General features: G+C 51.8%; 1 protein-coding gene across 17 annotated transcripts in view; it reads left to right on the forward strand.

Moving 5' to 3' along the window:
* CUX1 (cut like homeobox 1) overlaps window positions 1–18,777 on the forward strand; it is a 375,787-nt gene that overhangs the window by 271,680 nt on the left and 85,330 nt on the right. For 15 of the 17 annotated variants that reach the window (XM_023246757.2, XM_045048228.1, XM_023246756.2 and 12 more), the window contains 2 exons: window positions 10,474–10,578; window positions 17,353–17,541. In XM_023246757.2, the coding sequence (XP_023102525.2) occupies window positions 10,474–10,578; window positions 17,353–17,541 (294 nt within the window). The remainder of the gene's footprint in view (window positions 1–10,473; window positions 10,579–17,352; window positions 17,542–18,777) is intronic. The other 2 variants (XM_023246761.2, XM_045048225.1) reach the window with 1 other exon arrangement.

An 18,777-nucleotide genomic window follows, 5' to 3' on the forward strand; every position in this document is an offset into this window, starting at 1 on the left:
GAGAGAACACTGCTGGAAAAACGCATTCGCTGAGGACATTTTGAAGACCTTTCTGGCTTTTTACTCAGTCCTACCGACTTTCTACCCGAGGATTCATGAATCGGGCGGCACCCCATCTAGCAGCCAGAAAGGAGCTCTGACGAGCTGTGCCAAATGGAAGGCTTCTCTAGGCAGAAAAAGGAAGGACAAGGAAAGAGTGGATTGCTTCAGGCAAGGTCACCTTCCTGCAGGGGCCGGGAGGGGCCTGTCCGTGGGCAGATGACCTCACTAGTGCTGACCAGGAAATTCCAGATTGATGGGTTAAAGGTCACATTCCCAGGAGAGGCTGACACTGCAGCTAGGTTAAGATCTTCAGTCTTGGTTTGCTGACTTGGGGCTTGGCACAAGGGACTCCATTTGGGGCCTGTTGTCTCTTTTCTAACAGTTCCTCCCCTTTTTTTTTTTTTAATGTTTGCTTGTTTTGAAAGAGTGCGGGCACAGAGAGGGGCAGAGAGAGAGAATCCCAAGCAGACTGCACTGTCAGCGGTGAGACGGATGCAGGGCTCAAACTCACGAACCGTGAGATCATGACTTGAGCGGAAATGGGGAGTCAGATGCTTAACCAGCTGAGCCATCCAGGTGCTCCAGCAAAACTCCCCCCTTTCGATCAGACCCTCATCCTGAGCGACGCGATCGAAATTTAAGGCGTCAGTGCCATTTTGAGCCACCACTCTGTTGTTCTCGCAGCTTTGATATGTGCGACATTCCCAGGTCATGGTGGTTTTTGCAGAATTCCTATGGTGGTCACAGAGTCACGACCTCAGGCTCACGGTTTCTTAGTGGGTCATTCTCTTCGTTCCTTTGCTGACATTCATTCCAGTCTTTGCGAGATCATTTGCTTGGCGGTTAGTGGTTTCGAACATGCGTTTAAAACTTTTCAGGGAAGACAGCGCACCAGGAAGTTACTGTGATTATTAGAAGCAGGAGAATTCCCAGTGTCTGGAATGCACTTTGGAGCTGTGGTCCCCAAGACCCAAACTGCTCAAAATCAGGGAAGTCAAAGAGAGATCCTGTTGAAAGAGTTGCTTGTCTAAGCCTGGCGGCTTGCTCCACTGTGGTTTTATGTAAATGAGTTTCTGCTTTCCCTGAAGTGTTCATCCAGGTGCATAAGCGATGTTGACCCCAGCACAGACCCCTCGTTCAGCCAGAACATGATCAAGGCCTATTCTCTTATCAGAACAACCTTGGCCAGAGAGCCTAAGGATCTTTGCTGAGCAGTTGTTGCTTAAGCAGCAGAGTGCCCGGTACTTTCATGAGTAAGGAGAGGTTCCTGGTCACAGCATCATTTGAATTTACTGCTAACCAGGGTAGTAGGCCCCAGCCGAAGGAAGCAGGTCCTGACTCACAGGGACCTCCCAACGGGTCCTTCCCAACTCTAAATTCAGGTGCTGACCGATGAGGTGTCTCGGTCTGTAGACAGTTAGGGGCACGTTCGATAACCCTAGGAGGCTCTGCCCAGTTATGTGCCAGCCAGCCAGGCCTTCGCGGGCCCAGGGAGAATGGTAACCACCCCCAGACAGAGATCAGTCCTGCCGGGGCACAAAGCATTTCCACTAAGGTGACGCCGTCAGTGGCCAGGTAGGAGTTTTTTTTTTATAACAAACCCAGCAGCCTGAAAGGCAAAGGTTTACCCCCCGCCCCCAACCCAGTAATGGCCTAGGAGATAGGGATGATGGTGCTGTGTCCCCAGACGAATGCCAGATCCAGGAATGAAAAGGAAGAAGAAGAAAGAGTTTCACATTCAGTGAAAGTCTGAGGTCTCCATCCAGCATCTTGGGCAGAAGCAGTCTACACAGATGTGCACTGCTTCTCTCCCCAGTCACTTGACGCAGAGGCTCTCCAGTGATCCTACAAGGCTGGCTGCCAGGGGGCGCCTTCTTTAGCTGTGAGATGTGTAGGGAAGCTTCAGGTCCCTAGACCCTGGCTGCCATCCAGACAGGAGGACCTGGCCTAGTCGCTTCCAGGTCTCCCTCAGGGGCAGTCTTTGTTCCTAATGATTCCGAACCAGAAGGGTGGGAGAAAATTGGAGACGTTAGTTTCAAGAGTCAGGGTCGGACACTCGAGGAAACCAGAAGTATTCAGGATCCAGTCCAGTTTTCGGGTCTATCACAAAACCTCGAAGACAATTGACAGGATTAGAATCTGACACCTACAAAGGTGCAAGCATCATTTTTCTCTCTGCGATTACCCCTATTCTTTTTGCACTACAGATAATCCCAGCAAAAGTAATTTCACATTCAGTTCGGCCTGATTAAGTGCAGCGAGAACAGTGACCGACCACGTAAGCTTCTCCATGGTTTCAAAGCTAGAACCATGGAAGCAAAGTACCAGGTTGACTTTTTTTTTTTTTTTTTTTTTTTTTAAGGGGCTTTATTTATTGGGCCCATACAGTCAGCCTCAGTTCCTTGAAGCTGTCTGGTCATATCTGAGTCTAGGCCTGTCTCTCTCAAATACGACAAGTGAGTCAAAGCCTTGGTAATACAGCCAATATTTCCAGTTGTGTCCTGTTACAAGGATAACACGTTCTCATTGAACTTATGCAAATAACTAATTATATTGCCATGAAAAGAAAACTTTAAAGTTTCTGGGTTCCAGAGGGATCAGCTCAGGAGAAAAAGTAAATGTTTCATCTTTGTTTACAAAGGTATACTTTACCAAATTGCCGTGTGAGAAAAGTTTCCTTCTATCTGGAAAAACGAAACATCAGTGTTTCAAACAGGAAGTCATAAAAATTACAGTCATCCTCCTCAGCTGGTCCATTTCCTTGTTATTAATCCTCAATCTGCTTGAATTCGGTTTTTCTTTTTTTTTTTTTCCTCATTAGTTCTGAAAATTCTTACCCAGTTCAGTTTTATGACCTTGAACTTATCTGAAATCTGGACTTGTCAAAGTTCTTTGCATGAAGCCCCGTGAAGACGAAACACTTTTGTAGGAAAACGTTTGCAAAAGCATCTGAGTAAGACAGTAACTTTCTGTCAATGACAGAGACTTAAAAGTGTCCGTTGTTGAAGATCGGCTGAGAGTTCACTTGATAAGGAATTGTAGTTATTTCCGTGATGTATGACATTTTAAGATAATAACTAGAATCATGACATAATACCAGAACAAACAGATTTCTAGGAATGTCATGCAATTTCTGCAACTCTTACATACCTATACAAATAAAGAAGGTTTAGTATTATATTTTGACACTTCCTGTGTGATTTAACATACCAAATAAGCCAAGGTAGTTTAACATCTCCCTTTTTGTTTTGTGTTTTTTTTTTTAATTTTTTTTTCAACGTTTTTTTTTTATTAATTTTGGGGACAGAGAGAGACAGAGCATGAACGGGGGAGGGGCAGAGAGAGAGGGAGACACAGAATCGGAAACAGGCTCCAGGCTCTGAGCCATCAGCCCAGAGCCTGACGCGGGGCTCGAACTCCCGGACCGCGAGATCGTGACCTGGCTGAAGTCGGACGCTTAACCGACTGCGCCACCCAGGCACCCCAACATCTCCCTTTTTGTAAGGTGAGAGAACAAATCTGTTGAGATGTCCAAGGGCCTCTCTGAAAAATCTCAAAGTTAGTTGAAAGTTAAAAAGAGTTCATTTAGGGGCCCCAGGGTGGTTCAGTCGGTTAAGCATCTGACTTTGGCTCAGGTCACGATCTTGTGGCTTGTGAGTTTGCGTCCTGCATCGGGTTCTGGGCTGACAGCCCAGAGCCTGGAGCCTGCTTTGGATTCTGTGTTTCCCTCTCTCTCTGCTCCTCCTCCCTTGCACTCAGTTTCTCTATCAAAAATAAATAAACATTAAAAAGCATTTTTTAAAGGGTTCATTTAGCATTTGATTCTTAGAAGTTTATTTAAAAAATCAAAAGATTTTAAAACACTTGGTCAAGTAGGATCATAGGTCATGGTGACACAATATTTACTCATCTATTTAACCACAGTGACGACTGAAGACCTTGAAGGCAAATACAGGAAGTTAAATAGTTGTTTAAAAATAAAAATAAATAAATACATACATGCATAGATACATAAATAAACATAAATAAATAAGTAAAACCTTAGCTCTTTTAATAGAGAAGACTCAGCTTTCTTAAGGAATCAAAGACCTAGTAATAAAGACCCAGGAAATTATTTTTGACAAGACACAAAATCTTTGTTTTCCGGGCAGATAACTTAAAAGGTAAGGAAGAGCCTTTTACAATATCTTATCAAGAGCAACCAGGGGCTCCTGGGTGGCTCAGTGGGTAAAGCGTCCAACTGCAGCTCAGGTCATGATCTCACAGTTCGTGTTCAAGCCCCTCGTCGGGGTCTGGACTGACAGCTCAGAGCCTGGAGCCTGCTTCCGATTCTGTGTCTCCCTCTCTCTCTCTCTCTGCCCCTCCCCTGCTCATGCTGTCTCTCAAAAGTAAATAAAAACGTTAAAAACAATAAGAATTAAAAAAAGAGCAACCAATAGTTCAAGAAAACTTTGTCCTTTTTTAATTTTTTAAATATTTTTAAGTTTATCTTTTTTGAGAGAGAGGGAGAGAGAGAATCCCAAGCAAGCTCCACGCTGTCAGCAGAGCCCAACATGAGGCTCAATCTCACAAATCATGAGATCATGACCTGAGCCGAAATCAAGAGTCAGACACTTAAGCGACTTAACCGCCACCCATGCACCCCAAACATTGTCCTTTTAAAAGAGAGAAAACCAAATTGTAATTTTGCACCGTATTACTTTTGATGTTAAAGGCCATTTAACTTTATTAAATGTATTCTAATCATAGCTGGCTTGACCAGCCATGACAATCTCTTTCCAAAGACTTATTTTCCACAAATCTACAACTTTCTCTTTCACATTCAGATTTTGCCATACGTTTTCCCTCTTTCCCATTGTGAAATAAACAGCTTCACTTTAAGCCAAAATTTCTTTCTTTTCCCTCAACACAAAAGCCTTTCCTTTCCTCATACCTTCTTTGAGTAAAAACACACCTCTTATTTTCTTTACCTATGGAGATGTTTCCTTTATTATCTCTAGTAGCTTAATTACATACATTAGAATTTTTAACCCTTAGAAACTTTTCATTTCTAGTGGCAATGAAGAAGTAAGTTATTGGGAACTTTTACATCAGCATTCTGTGGCTCAGCAGATTTGTAAATGCAACGTATAATTTCTAGAAGCATACTTTCTCATAAATTTTTCAGTAGCACAAAACGTGTTTTACCGGTCGACCCAAATATCTTTGGTTCCTCCGTAAAAGGAAGCCAAGAGTGGATAAACCTGTGTCCCGTGAGTAGCCTCTTGCAATGAACCTCTCGGTGAAGCCACTTTGGGATTTGGAAGCATTTCGGAGGCTTCTGCTCACCAATTCAGTTGGTATCCTATTCTGTTTGTTTGATTTAGGGGCCCTGACTTTCAAGTGCACTTCTTAAATGATCTTATCTAACTAGATCGTTGCTCGTAATGGCCCTTGTAATTCTAGGTTGTTTTTAATAAGATTCTGCCATTTTTGCAGGTATTTAAAGTTTCTGAGACTATAGTTCCTAGACTTAAAAATAAGTGGGTGTTCCAGGAGGTAGTATGCTTATCCTCAGAATTGTTATTACGATTTTAGCTAAGCCTTTGGGTCTTTTGGAGCAAAACTAATATCTACAAGGGATAGGCCGCTGGGTTGGGAGTTGTGTGATGTTTAACAGTGTTACCTCGCCGCATTGAAGTTTTCTTGAGGTTGACAGGTTCCCTAGTGTCGCTGTCTGTAGCCCATTTCTAACTCATCCTAATACAGGAGTCTTAGAGTTAGGTAGGTCTACAGAGGGACTCCAGTCACCAGCACAGGGCCACCTTGGGGCACATGGCAAGAAGTGTCTCCTGTCTGGTGTATAGAGGACCTTTCTGACTTCCCTTCTGCAGCACCAGTGAAGCGGGGTCACCTCTGGGGTTCTGGCTGTTCTCCAGAGTCGCGTGTGGGTATTGCCTAGAAGGATGACTTTGGTTGGTGTGCACTTTCCAAAGCAATGTAGTCCATCCCATAGGAAGGCTCACTTGTTGGCCTTGCCAGCCTCCGCCTCTCTTTTATCCCCTCCCTCCAGAGTACAGAGCCTTGGGAGCAGGCCGAGAGGTCATCCCCCAGGAGAGCTTGCCTTCTCCTTGAAATTGTCCAAATGTGGGGTTATTTGCCCTTGAGCATGGTGGCCAGAAAAATGGCCCCAAAAGATGCCGCTTCCCAAACCCCACAACTTGTAAATATATTAGTGTACCTGGCAAAGGGGGGGTTAAGGCTGTTAACAGCTGACCTTGAGGTGGAGATGACCCAGGTGTGTGTGAGTGCACCCGGTATAATCACAGGGTCCCCAGAGGCAGAAGAGTCCACGTCAGGGTGATAGGCTGGCTTTGAAGATGGAGGAAGGGGCCACTGCCAAGGAGTCTGGGTGGCCTCCAGAAGCAAGGAGTGGTAGGAAAACAGATTCTCCCCCAGAGCCTCGGCAACCCAGTCCTGCCCACACCTTGATCTTAGCCCAGTGAGCCCCAGTGCAGACTCCGAACAAAGATAATAAATTTGTGTTGCTAAAATCAACTGAATTTGTAGTAATTCGTTCCAGCAGCCTTAGCAACGTAATTCAAGGAGGGCTGCCGGCTAACAGACCCCTGTTCCGATCCAGGGCCCACCTCTGGGAAGCCGTGGGTCTACCTGGAGGCTCAGTCCATTGCCGGCTCGTGTGGCTGCTAGGTCACTGGAGAGACTTGCTCATCTCTGGTGGCCCCGAGCCTGGGTTTTCATGGAGACACATACAGAGGGGGACAAGACACAAAGACCGGGACCAAGATGGAAGAACACTGGATCCGACACCCACCACCACCACCACTGTTGAAAACCAGGGACCCCCAAAGGCTACACCTGAAATGGCTAAACTGGGAAACGGATTGGATTCCGGCTTGTCTCAACCATGGTACTGGGAGGAGAAGACACGCCTCCCTAGAGAACGCCCAACCAGAGCCGCCTTTACGTGGGCCTGTAGCCTGCGTCCCACACCAGGTTGTGTCTGGCCTCGCCAGCCCTTCCCATGAGCCTTCGCTTGCCCCACCAGCCGCAGCCACCCAGGGCTCTGCCCTCGCCCGCTCTCTCTGTCCCACCCCGCCATGCCTCTCCTCCACATTTTATGAATCAAATTTTTCAGACTTGAAGATCTGGAAATAGCTGTCAGCATCGTATATTCACATTCTAATGTGTCCAACTTCAGGGGCGGAGCTTAGGGAAAAGCTTTCTTATACTGCCCTTCCTGGGGCCCTTCAGGAGCCCTTGAGGAGCTGGGGGGGGAGGGAGGGGGGCTCCCCTTAGGCCTTCCTTTAGGATGAGGAGATACCCCGGACACACGGTTCGGGCTACCCTTCCCAAGACGCAGAGCTGTGACTTGGGCCAGCCAGTGTCACACGCGTGGGTATTGTCACTTCTTTCTGGTATCGTGACTGACAGAAGAATTCTTGAAACAAAGTGCTTCAAGCCACCTCCCGCCTTCCAAGTGACTGCTGAAGACCGCCTACAGTGTCTGGTCATCTTTCCTGTTTGATTAGACCCCTGTCCCCACAAGGTGGGCACTGTTAGGCCCTTGGCTCATGTTACCTCTTGGGTCCTCCGTTGGCCTGTGAGAGCCCGTGAGGCGGCTGCTTCTGTGTTTGTATCCAGGTTACCGGCAGATGCGGGCCGTGTCCCCATTCATTCATTCATGTGACCTCCTCCCTCGCTGTCCCCTGTGCTCTCGGTGTTTACTCTCCCCTCCCAGGGAAGTACCGAAAGTAAGCAACAGCCAGCAAAGGAAGCGTCTCAGGGGAGCAGCTCAGGCTTGGCGAGGCGCCGTTCTCATCCCGGGGCGGCCCCTCGGTCACCCCCGGGTGATCTGTCAGCCAGAACCGCGGCCTCGCCCCCGCAGCTTTGCCTGAGCCGGGCGGGTTGGAGCGAGGGAGCCCGTCACCGGACACAAGGAGTCAGGGGTCTCGTGGCAGCCGCGGCTCCGTGTCTGGGGTTCCGGGTCAGAAAACACCACCGCCTCCCGCCTGCCATGGCTGATGCCGGTTCTTAGAAACCCTTCATCCGGTTGGATCGCCGTCCCCGGAAAGACGGAGGCCCTGCACACAGGTGATCGCGCGGCACTGACCCTGCCTCAGCGCCGGCCATGGGCCTGAATTTCCAACTGCAGGAGCTAATTCCGCCCGGCTGCTCCCACTCCGTCCTTCAGCTGCTCTTAGGCCTGCTTTTTCTTTTTTTTTTTTTTTTTAGTCTGCTTTGTGCCTGTTTAGCTGCACAAGCCACCTCAACTGTTTTGTGTTGTGTTGTGTTGTTTTTGATGTCCTCGGGGTGTACATCCTAAACAAATCCTAAAAATTCCAAATCGTCAAAACGCTGCCCTGAAGTAACCAAGTCAAGCCAAGTGAGAAAAGGCCGTGACCAGCATGGACAGGCCACAGAGTGACTCTGCACACGAACTTGGAAACAGAACGAGGTGCAGAAGCTCTGGAGAAATTCCACAAGCCGAGGAGAAAATCCTCAACAGCCAGATCCCTTGTTCCATGAGCTGCCCAGCTTGGGGGGCGGGGGGCAGCTAAATGCCCGTATGAGAGCCTTGCCGTGAACCCGTCGCCCGGGCCCGCCTGAGCTCCACTGGTTCCAGAACACTCCCAGGCGGGGCAGGGTGGTGGTGCGGCCTCACTGGCTGCTCCCAGAACAGCTTCTCCACTCGGCTAAGGAATAGTTTTCCTAGTCAGAGATACTAGAAACGTGTCAAAGAACACCTCATTCCTGGCAGAGTTGTGGAGATTTTTATGCCCCAGGGTTCTGCCTACCAGAAAAGGAAGGGAAAACTTTTCAGTAGGAACGACAGGATTACCGGAAAAACTCGGAGGGGCGCATCTGGAACTCTTCCTCACTGAAGAGGAGACTCTCTGCAGAAAGTGAACCAGAAATCACCCCTGCTATCGTCGCCACGCCGGTCACGTTGTCGCCTTTCCCGACAGGCCGTCCCGGATCCTGTTTGGAGCACAGCGTGGGCGGCGGCTGTGTGAGCTCAGCGGGGCCTGGCCAGGCGCCATGTGAATTAGATGGGGTGAGGCTCCGGGCGCCCCCGGAGAAGCAAGGCAGGCGGCCATCAGCACCAATTTCTGTTGCCGTTAGAAATACCCGAATTTGCGCACAGAGATTTCGCAGAACGATCGTGCGTCAGAGAACCAACCGCTCCAGGCCGCCGGACCCGTCCGCCCCTCCCTCCACCAGCTCCATTGATCGGGCTCACTCCCCAATTCCCTTCAGTTCTTTCAGCAATTAGTTGACCCGTGCTGTCGCGCCGCAAAATCGGGAAACACACAGAATAACCCTGCTCGGCCGGGCCCTCCTCGTTCATCTCTTCTGTCGGCGCGACGTGAGGCCGGTGGAAAGAAGCGGCGCGCGATCTCCCAGCCCGCACGCCCAGGACTGCCTGCCGTTCTCCCCCCGGCTCAGAGTGCCGTCTGCCTCGCGATTGTAGAATCCGGACGAGCCCATTCACGAGACGCTTGCGGATGAGCTGTGAGCACAGTATACTTCGGCGGACGCTAATCCCCGCGAGGTCCCTGAGAAGGTGACTGTGTCCCCAGTCGGGGACGGTGGAGGCGTCGTGGGCAGAGGTAACTTGCCCCGGTTGCGCCGCTCCCCGGCGCCTTCGCGGGCGGCGGGCACTGGCGTGTCCCGGTCTCATCCGGTGGGAAATCCTGCTTTGCCATCCGGTAGCATTGGTCGCCTCGTCTGGGAATGACCTGCAAAGAGCACAGGGGTCCACCCTTTCCTCCTCGGCCCCCTTCCTGCGGTTGGCTCCTCACCCCGAGTGGGCCCGGCCGCCCTCCCGCCTGCGGCCCCGGGTTGCCCCGGCTGCCGGGGGGTGCCGGCCTCGGCCGGCTTGGTCAGGTGAAGGGTTAAATGTGTTGAAATAAGCCTGGACCTCACAAAAGAAGTGACATTTACACCCTGGACGTTTATGGAAATACTTGCCGAAGGAAAACAACCACAACATTGTGCGTGTTTTTAGGAAGAGAACGGCCAAAGTGTCTTTAATTCACTGTTTACCCGTGAGAATTACTCCCAGGAGTGATCCTGCAATAAAATCTTCTTGGTCTATGAGAATAGAGAGAAATTGAATCAAAAGACTCTATTTCCACTTGTATTTATTCAGTCTGGGAAATTCAGTGGGCCGGAGCATTAGTATCAGCAGGGGATTCCTTGCTCCTAGCGTTAAATTACTGTCATAATCGCTCAATTATTTCTTCCTTGTACTGTTTAAAATAAAAATCCATCACATTCTATGTTTTTTTTCTAGCATTTATTAGGTTGAGTGTTTAGGAAAATCAATTATAGTCAGTCAGGCATGAATTGATGAATGTTCTTGTAATAATTGTCAGTTGTTAAACTGAATGTACTTTCTCTTCTCACTCTTTTCATTTCCTTCAGAGGGCAGAGGTGGCTCAGAGAGAGGCGGAGACCTTGAGGGAACAGCTCTCGTCGGCCAACCACTCTCTCCAGCTGGCCTCGCAGATCCAGAAGGCGCCGGACGTGGTGGGTAGCCCGGCCCCGTGGGGACTCTGTGCGCCTCGCGTCTGCACCTCTGCGCTACAGCTGCTTGCCTTTGCTCACGAATGTTGCATCCGGGGGAGAACAGTTGAACCGGCGCTGTGTTGGTCGGGAATGCTTCGGACAGTCTGGGGACGGGACCCGTTAGGGTCAGAGGAAGGACTATGCCGATGGCGCATCAGTGCTACCCGGTCGCCAGCCCAGCGTAGAGGCCGAGGCGGGAGATCCCCCTCACTCCCAGAGGGAGTGCCTTCCTGGCTCGGCCTGTGGGGAGACGGCTGGCAGGGGGGTGGGGGTGTGAAACAAGAGCCTTGCCAGAATCACATTGGAAAATTGGAGGTTTGGTCTCCACCTCGATGTGTCCTTCCAGAGTGAGAAAACAGTTGGCGATGAGCAGGGCGGCCCAAAGAAGTAATAACACAGTTAACGCGCTCTGAGTCTGCATAATGGCACAATCTCTCTGGAAGTGCCAGCGTTCCGAAGGAGCGAGGCACTCGTCTCGGTCCCTTCTTTGCTTCTGGATTTTTCTAAGATTAGTAAAAATTGTTCTCAGCCGGAACTTTTCCCAGCTCGAGCAAGGCAGCTTGGACCTATCAGATTACAGGCTCTCGCCTTCTGGCTCTGAGCAGTGACTTAGGGCAGCACGGAATTAAGGCCCGGATATTGGAGCCACACCCCTGGGGTCAGACCCACCTTTCGTTAGCTGTGTGTCTTGGGGCAAGGAACTTGCCTTCCCTGAGCCTGGGTTTCATCACTGGTTTTGTAAGGGTTCCAGGACATTCTTACGAGCAAATAGCTTAGAACAAGGCCTGACCTGTAATCTGTGTCATTCGGCTTCAGCGGTACCTCTTACTGCTGCTGGCCTCACCATCTCTGATCCGGGAGCCCTGGGTTCAAAGCACTGACTCGTAACCTATTTACTCACAGACCTCAGGTAGTAAACTTGTGCAGCGTCAGTGTCCTCGTGTGCAGAGTAGGAGTGAGTGGCCCTGAGGCCCTTCAGCTCCTGTCACCTGTGGTGGGTGAATTATGCTTATAAGTGTCCTTTTCTTTAACAAAGAGTTACAGGGTACCTGCCGTGTGCCAGGACCCGCAGTGGATGGTGGGAGAGCGGGGGGGGGGGGGGGGGGGGGGGAGGCGCCAGGCCCTTCCAGAGAGGGCACAGTCTAACCAGGAGCCTTGCTGATGTGATAACTCACACGTCGGTCGGACAGCCATTCTTCCACTTCACCTGTGAGGCGGGTGTTTCATTTCTTTACCTAGATGAGGAAGCGGAAGTTCTGGACTGTGAACCCCTTGCCCCAGAACGCTGGGCCCCGCAGGGGCTAAGCCAGGACTCGACTGGGTCTTTGTAAAATTATTCCCTAGGAGCAAACCTAAAGCAGAGTTTTAGTGCTAGGACCCCTTTTTATGAATGGATTTTCGGGCACCCAGTTGGCTCAGTCGGTTAAGCATCCGACTTCGGCCCAGATCATGATCTCACAGTTCGTGAGTTCAAGCCCCGCATCGGGCTCTGTGCTGACAGCTCAGAGCCTGGAGCCTGCTTCGGATTCTGTGTCTCCCTCTCTCTGTGCCCCTCCCCTGCTCGCACTCCATCTCTCTCTCTCTCTCTCTCTCTCTCTCTCTCTCTGTCTCAAAAAAAAATGAGCGTTAAAAAAATTAAAAAAAAAAAAAGAATGGGTTTTCGTATTCTTAAGTTAACGTTTAATTTTTAAAATTAATTCATTAGGGGCGCCTAATGACTCAGTCGGTTAAATGTCCGACTTTGGCTCAGGACGTGATCTCACGGTTCATGAGTTCAAGCCCCGCGTTGGACTCTCAGCTATCAGTGAGCCCACCTCGCATACTCTGTCCCGCTGTCTCTGTCCCTCCCCCGCTTGCGCGTGCTCTCCCTCTCTCAGAAATAAACATTTTTAAAAAATCACTTAAAATCATAATATTAATTAATTAATATTAACTAAAACATGATTTAAGTGTTTCCGAAAACAGAAAAATTCTTCACTCAACTTCATGGACCCTGATATTAATTTTACCTGAAGTGTCCCACGGGCTCTGTCACCGTCCCCTGATCCAAGTGTACCTCCCTGGACCCAGCGCCACACTGAGGCAAGGGGAAGCCCTCAAGGAAGGAGCCGGTTTGGCGTCTCTCAGCCTCTGTGGTCACCTTGGGTTCTCTCGAGAAAGCTGTCCATCCTCCGTGTCTACACGGGGCTCCTGAGCTAAAGGTTTTTGATTGAAGGGCTTTCTGGCACCATCCTGGACTGTAGCAACCAAAACATTTCAGGAGGAAATGAATGTTTTTGCAGGTAGAGTCAGTTGTGGGTCCTTGAGGCGCTTAAACACTTCATCATGGGCTAAGTGCAGTGTTTACATGGCTCCGGTTCAGCCTTCCAGGAGCGGGCCTGCCAGGGCTCCCCCCGGGTGTGCGTTCCCAGTAGCTCCAGCCCCAGCCCCAGCCGGTCGGGGAGCAAACATAGGAAACGGGGCCAGCGGGAAAATATCTGTTGGGCTTGGCTGGCAGGACTCGGCAGAGAAACAGTAGAGTCTATAGATCTAGCAAAAGCCAAAACCGATCCGTTGGGTGTCTTAACGGAATCGCCTGTTCTGGAAGGTGAGCCGTCTCTCGGCGAGCTCTAGCTCTGCGTGAGGGGCCTCACTGGGGCTTTATATGGTTGTCTCGTTTATGCCTCAAGACACCGCAGTCATTAGAGGTAGGTTTTATTATCCTCGTTTTACAAGTAAGGGAACGGGCTCAGAGGAGTTAAGTAATGTACCCAAGGTCACAGAGCTAGAAAACGCCCAAGCAGAACTTGATCCTAAGTTGTCCTACTCCAGAACGCATTCTTTCTCCCCCACGTCAAGCTACCCTCCTTCGTGTGCGTTGAATGAGACGGGACGTAGTCAGGTCCTTTGTCAAGTAGTTAGAGACCAGTATTAGTCTAGGGCTCTGGGACACCACCTCAGGCCACCCCTTGAACCTAAACAAACCATAACAGTAGAAAACGCATCAGGCAGGCGAACCTACCAGGTGACTCTACCGGATGCAGTCTGCCTACTTTGGCCACTTGGTGTTGGCAGAAATACGGGGGGTCGGTAGGAAAGAGGAGTAAAACTGAGGTCCCTGTGGCCTCATCTTTCCCCTGCGGGAGTAAATGTAAGTAAGGTATTTGCCTAGGTTCAGGCATCTGTCTGTGAGTCTCGGGTCCTAGGTGCACCTTCCTTTCACGGTTCGGTTTTCCCTGGTTTTCCCTGGTTTTCCCTGATTTTCCCTGTCTTGCATGGGGCTCTGGCATCTCACCCCTATTTGATATGGAAATGGCCGCCGGAGAAAAGAGGTCATTACGTAGCTTATCCAGGACTCAGACGCAGGCAGCTGGGGAGAGAGGGGAGGTGAACGGGGTTCAAAGGGACATAACTCATTGGGGTCCTCCACCAATAGCTTCTGCTTTTATGTTCATTTAAGTTGTTTTGTTGTTGTTGTGTGTTTTTTTTTTTTTTTTTTTTTTTTTTTGGAGAGAGACAGAGACCACGTGAGTGGGGGAAGGGCAGAGAGAATCCCAAGCGGGCTCTGTGCCGCCAGCTCCAGAGCCCCACGTGGGCCTCAGACTCACAAAACTGAGACCATGACCTTGAGCTGAAATCAAGAGTCAGACACTTAACTGACTGAACCAGCCAGGCACCCTCTTTTTATAATGCTTATTTTGTTAATGTTTAGTTTAGAGAGAGTGCAAGTGGAAGAGGGGCAGAGAGAGGGGGACAGAGAACTTGAAGTGGGCTCCACGCTGTCAGCACAAAGCCCGATGTGGGGCTCAAATTCACAAACCTCGGATCGAGACCTGAGCCAAAGTCAGACATTCAACCGACTGAGCCACCCGGGTGTCCCTGTAATGTTTTTAGACTCTGCAGAGTGTTTTCACATCCTCTCCTGGCTCCTGAGCTGTCAGAGCCCCCACCCCCAAGACCTGGCACCCGTGAAGAGCGTAGGACCCCCTCTGGGTCGTGGAAGCCCAGAGCCGTGGGTACGTCCCTGCTGGGACAGACTCTGGGGACCTGGTTGTGGTGCCCACCCGGGCCTCTTGTCAGACTTGGAGAAGTCAGTTTCTGTTCCTTCCTTGAGAGGCTTGTCCGAGCCAGGGTCCTGACCCTGAACCCCATCAGACTCGCCGGGGAGTTTCCTGGGTCCTACCCCACACTCCCTGAGCCTGTGTCTCCAGGGTTGAGCCCAGAACCCATACATTTTCCGAAGCCCCCAAGTGATTCGGGTGCAACTGAATCGAGGCCCAGACGGACACGAGGGAGCCGGCGGTGCTGACCCTCCTTGTGACCGTCTCCTGGGCCCTTGTCTGCTTCTTCCTATCTCCCGTGTGTCTTCATGATGGGACAGCCAGGAAGTGAGCCACGTTTGGGCTTCAAGTAGAATGCTCTCTTCTGTCTCATTTCCAAGGTCTTACTGATTTGGGTGGATGATCTCATCTCATTTAGCTTATGTAAGACACAAATGGCTTTGGCTGTGTTATGAATGAGGAATCTGGCCTGGGTGCCTGAGACATAGTTGATGTGCCCAAGGTCTCACACGGCCAGCTTGTGGCCAGGCCAGACTAGGACCCTGGCGTTGAGTAGATGGCCCTCTGGGACTGCCTGCCCCCAGGTCCCCAGCCTGAATCCAGGTTCAGCAGTGAGAGCTGCTGTTTTTACACATATCATGTGAGCCACTGATCCCTGGTCTGTGAACTTGCACTTGCCCGTTTAAAATCCCGGATCCCCCGATTTGGCTTGTTTTACCAGCTCTCCCTAAGAGCATTCGAAACCGTTGTTATGGCTGGCATCCCTCAGGTTGGAAAATTGATAAATAAATTAGATATTGTGGCTCAGTCTTTACCCCCCATAAGTCTGACCTCCCCAGATATCCCTTGCATTGTGTCCCCAAGCCCGCCACCTCAAGGCGCCTCTGGCCACCCTTCTGAGCTGTCGGTCACCATCAGGTGGCAGCAGGCTCGGTCCTTTTCAAGCTGGCCTCGGCATCAGTCACTCCCCCTTATGCCCTATCCCTGCTCTTTCTGACCTCTCTGCCCTCCTGTGGTGCCCCCACCCTCAAATGGAGCCCCTCTTCCTTCTGACAACTCCTGCCAACCCTCCACCCCCGCCTCTCCCTCTCACGGCTCCCAGGTGTTCCTGTCACTAGTGTCCCGGGCCCTAACCCCTGGCGTTGCCAGGAGGACTTGTCTCGGGTCCCCGTGGCTCCTGACCTTGGTTGTTGGCTGGCGTGGTGCTCCCCAAACTCTCTGTGGCCAAGGACGGCTTGTTTGCTTATTCACTGCCGATCCGTTGCAGACCGATGGTTTTACAAAAGACAGTAAGAGCGTCACAGCCGTGGCGAACTGCTGTACAAGTTTCTAAATGCTCACTCTGCATTTCTCTGCGTGTCTCACTGTATCAGCAACAGTCTGTGAGCTGGCACCAGGCCACGGAGCACACTCCGGACAGAGCTGATCTGGACAGCACGCGCCCTTTAAATAAGCTGGCGGGAAGACGCTCGCTAGGGCCATGTGCACGTCTGCCAGAAGTCAGGAGGAAATGAACCCACTTTATAATACGACACAAACCAAAGAAACAGAAAAGAGTCACTCCTTTACACACAGAACTTGACATTCTTAAGTGACAAAAGTCCTTAATTTCCTGGGGAGGGGGCAGTAGATATGAAAAATTATTTCCCTGACGACGGGCTGTCCCCCAACGTGAGAAGTCGGTGACCAGCATCGTGCGTGGGATGGATTGGCTGCACCTGCCGGCTGGGGCTGTAGCCGCTAGTGTTTTCCATCCCCGTGAAGTGGGGGCACCCGGGCGGCTCGGTCAATTGAGCGTCTGACTCTTGGTTTCAGTTCAGGGCATGATCTCACGGCTCGTGGGTCTGGAGCCCCGCGTCGGGCTCTGTGCTGGCAGTGTAGAGCCTGCTTGGGATTCTCTCTCCCTCTCTGTCTGCCCCTCCCCCGCTCATGCCCCCAGCACACAGCTGGACCCTTTCTGTCACCTTATTCAGATCTTTGCACAGGTGTCACAATGTCAACGGGGCCTTTCCTGACCATCTTATTAAAACCCCACTGCCGGGGCACCGGGGTGGCTCAGGCCGTTAAGCCTCTGACTCTTGATTCTGGCTCAGGTCATGATCTCACGGTCCGTGGGTCCAAGCCCCCTGTCAGGCTCTGCGCTGGTGGTGCAGAGCCTGCTTAGGCGTCTCTGTCTCTGTCTCTGTCTCTTTCTCTCTCTCTGCCCCTCCCCCACTTGCACACACGTGCATGCTCTCTCTCTCTCAAAAATAAATAAACTTTAAAAAAATGCAAATCAGTAAAACCCCACCACCTAGCCCAAGTCTGACCCCGGGCCCCGCCCCCGCTTCAGTCTCCTGATGGCCTGGTTGCCGCCCGACACGCTTATGCTATCAGCCAACACATCTGATGCGGCTCGCACGCCCAGCCTCCTCCCGCTGGCTGGATGCTCCGTAACGACAGGGACCGTTGTCCTGTGCTCACTGTACGCCCGGCTCCTGGTGGGCACCCGGTAAATCCTTGTCCGCCGGCCGAATCCAGGCGCATTTGCCGTGCAGACAGGAAGGTGGTGCAGGGAGGGTGTTGGCGGGTCCGGGCGGAGGCAGGAGGTCACGCCTCACCCTGAGCTCACCATCCGCATCCCTCCACCTGCGTGTTCTTGCCCAAGCCCTGCCCGAACCCCGGGGGGCTTTGTCATTTCCTTTCTCCTCCGCAGGAGCAGGCCATAGAGGTGCTGACCCGCTCCAGCCTGGAAGTGGAGTTGGCCGCCAAAGAGCGGGAGATCGCCCAGCTGGTGGAGGACGTGCAGAGACTCCAGGCCAGCCTCACGAAGCTGCGGGAGAACTCGGCCAGCCAGATCTCCCAGCTCGAGCAGCAGCTGAGTGCCAAGAACAGCACGCTCAAAGTAAGGGCGCCGAGGGGGCCGCGGGCCGAGGGAGGGCTGGACCTGCGCGCCTGCCCGCTGCCCCGCCTTCCTCCGCACACGGCCCTGGGGGTGGGGGTGGGGGTGGGGGTGGGGGGGCGACTGGCGCGGCGCTTCTGGCTCCCCTCTGACACCCACAGCCCCTCAGTGGGTTGCTTCTGTCCCCGGCGTCGGGGGCACGTGCCGGGTGTAGTGACCGTGGCGGGAGCCCTTGTCCCAGAAGCCACCTTATTCGTTTGCCCCGTCTTGGCTGTTGCAACGAGTAGATCTCATGTTTGCAATCTGCACGGGTCACGGTGAGAATTTGTTCTCCGTCAGGAAGCCAGAGTGACCGCTTAGGTTTTTCTTGGTCTGAACTCCAACCGTCAACAAGCGTTTTTCCCTCCTGTGGGAACAGTGAGGATCCCCTGGACACGTCTGTCAGAAGCCTGGGTGCACCGGGGCCGTCAGATCTTTCTGGAGAGCATCTTGTCTGGAACTGACCGCAAGTAGGGCAACCTTGAGCCTCCGTGAGGGAGCTAGAAGCAGGGTCCTGGGGCCCAAGACGGGGAGAGTGCCTTTGAACCCTTACCAGCTCTTGCCTGGACGGCACTACCCTCGATGGGCCATCCCTTGCAGGCAGCGCTTGGTAGAAGGCCCCATCCCGCGCCCACCCGTGGCCATGCTTCCCGGCCCGGGATGTCAGACTGCCACTTTGTGCACCTGCTGGTGAAGGGTTGGTCACGAGCTGTCTGCACAGACGTGCCCTCTGTCCAGCTCTGCCAACCTCTTAGTATACTTTTTAAAAATAATTGCACTTGATTTATTTCCAGCCTGTTGCAGCTAATGTAACGTGAAGGTAATCCTCGCACCCTAGGTTTGTGGTGCACCAGAGAGCCATGGGGCCTCGGAGGTAGCTTGTTTGACGCTGAGTGACAGGACTAGTGACGTGTGGGCCCAGCTCCCGGGCCAGATGTGCCCCCACTCCGCCGTGCCTCCCCAGCCTGGGCGATGCCCTCCCGGGCCTCCCGCCCTGCCCCGCGTGCGTGTGCAGAGCACATGAATGACGGCCGAGCACAGCCGTCCGTATACCAAATGCAGTACGTCCAGATGAGTTATACAAAAACATCAGGAAAACTTTTTCTTATAGAAAGTACTTCCAGGACGTAGTTAGGCCCGTTTGGATTTTTTTTTTTAAAACTGACATTTTCCTTCCCAGCGCACGACCGTGTCTCTGAC

Source organism: Felis catus, chromosome E3 (genome assembly GCF_018350175.1).
Source record: "Felis catus isolate Fca126 chromosome E3, F.catus_Fca126_mat1.0, whole genome shotgun sequence".
Lineage (NCBI taxonomy): Eukaryota > Metazoa > Chordata > Mammalia > Carnivora > Felidae > Felis > Felis catus.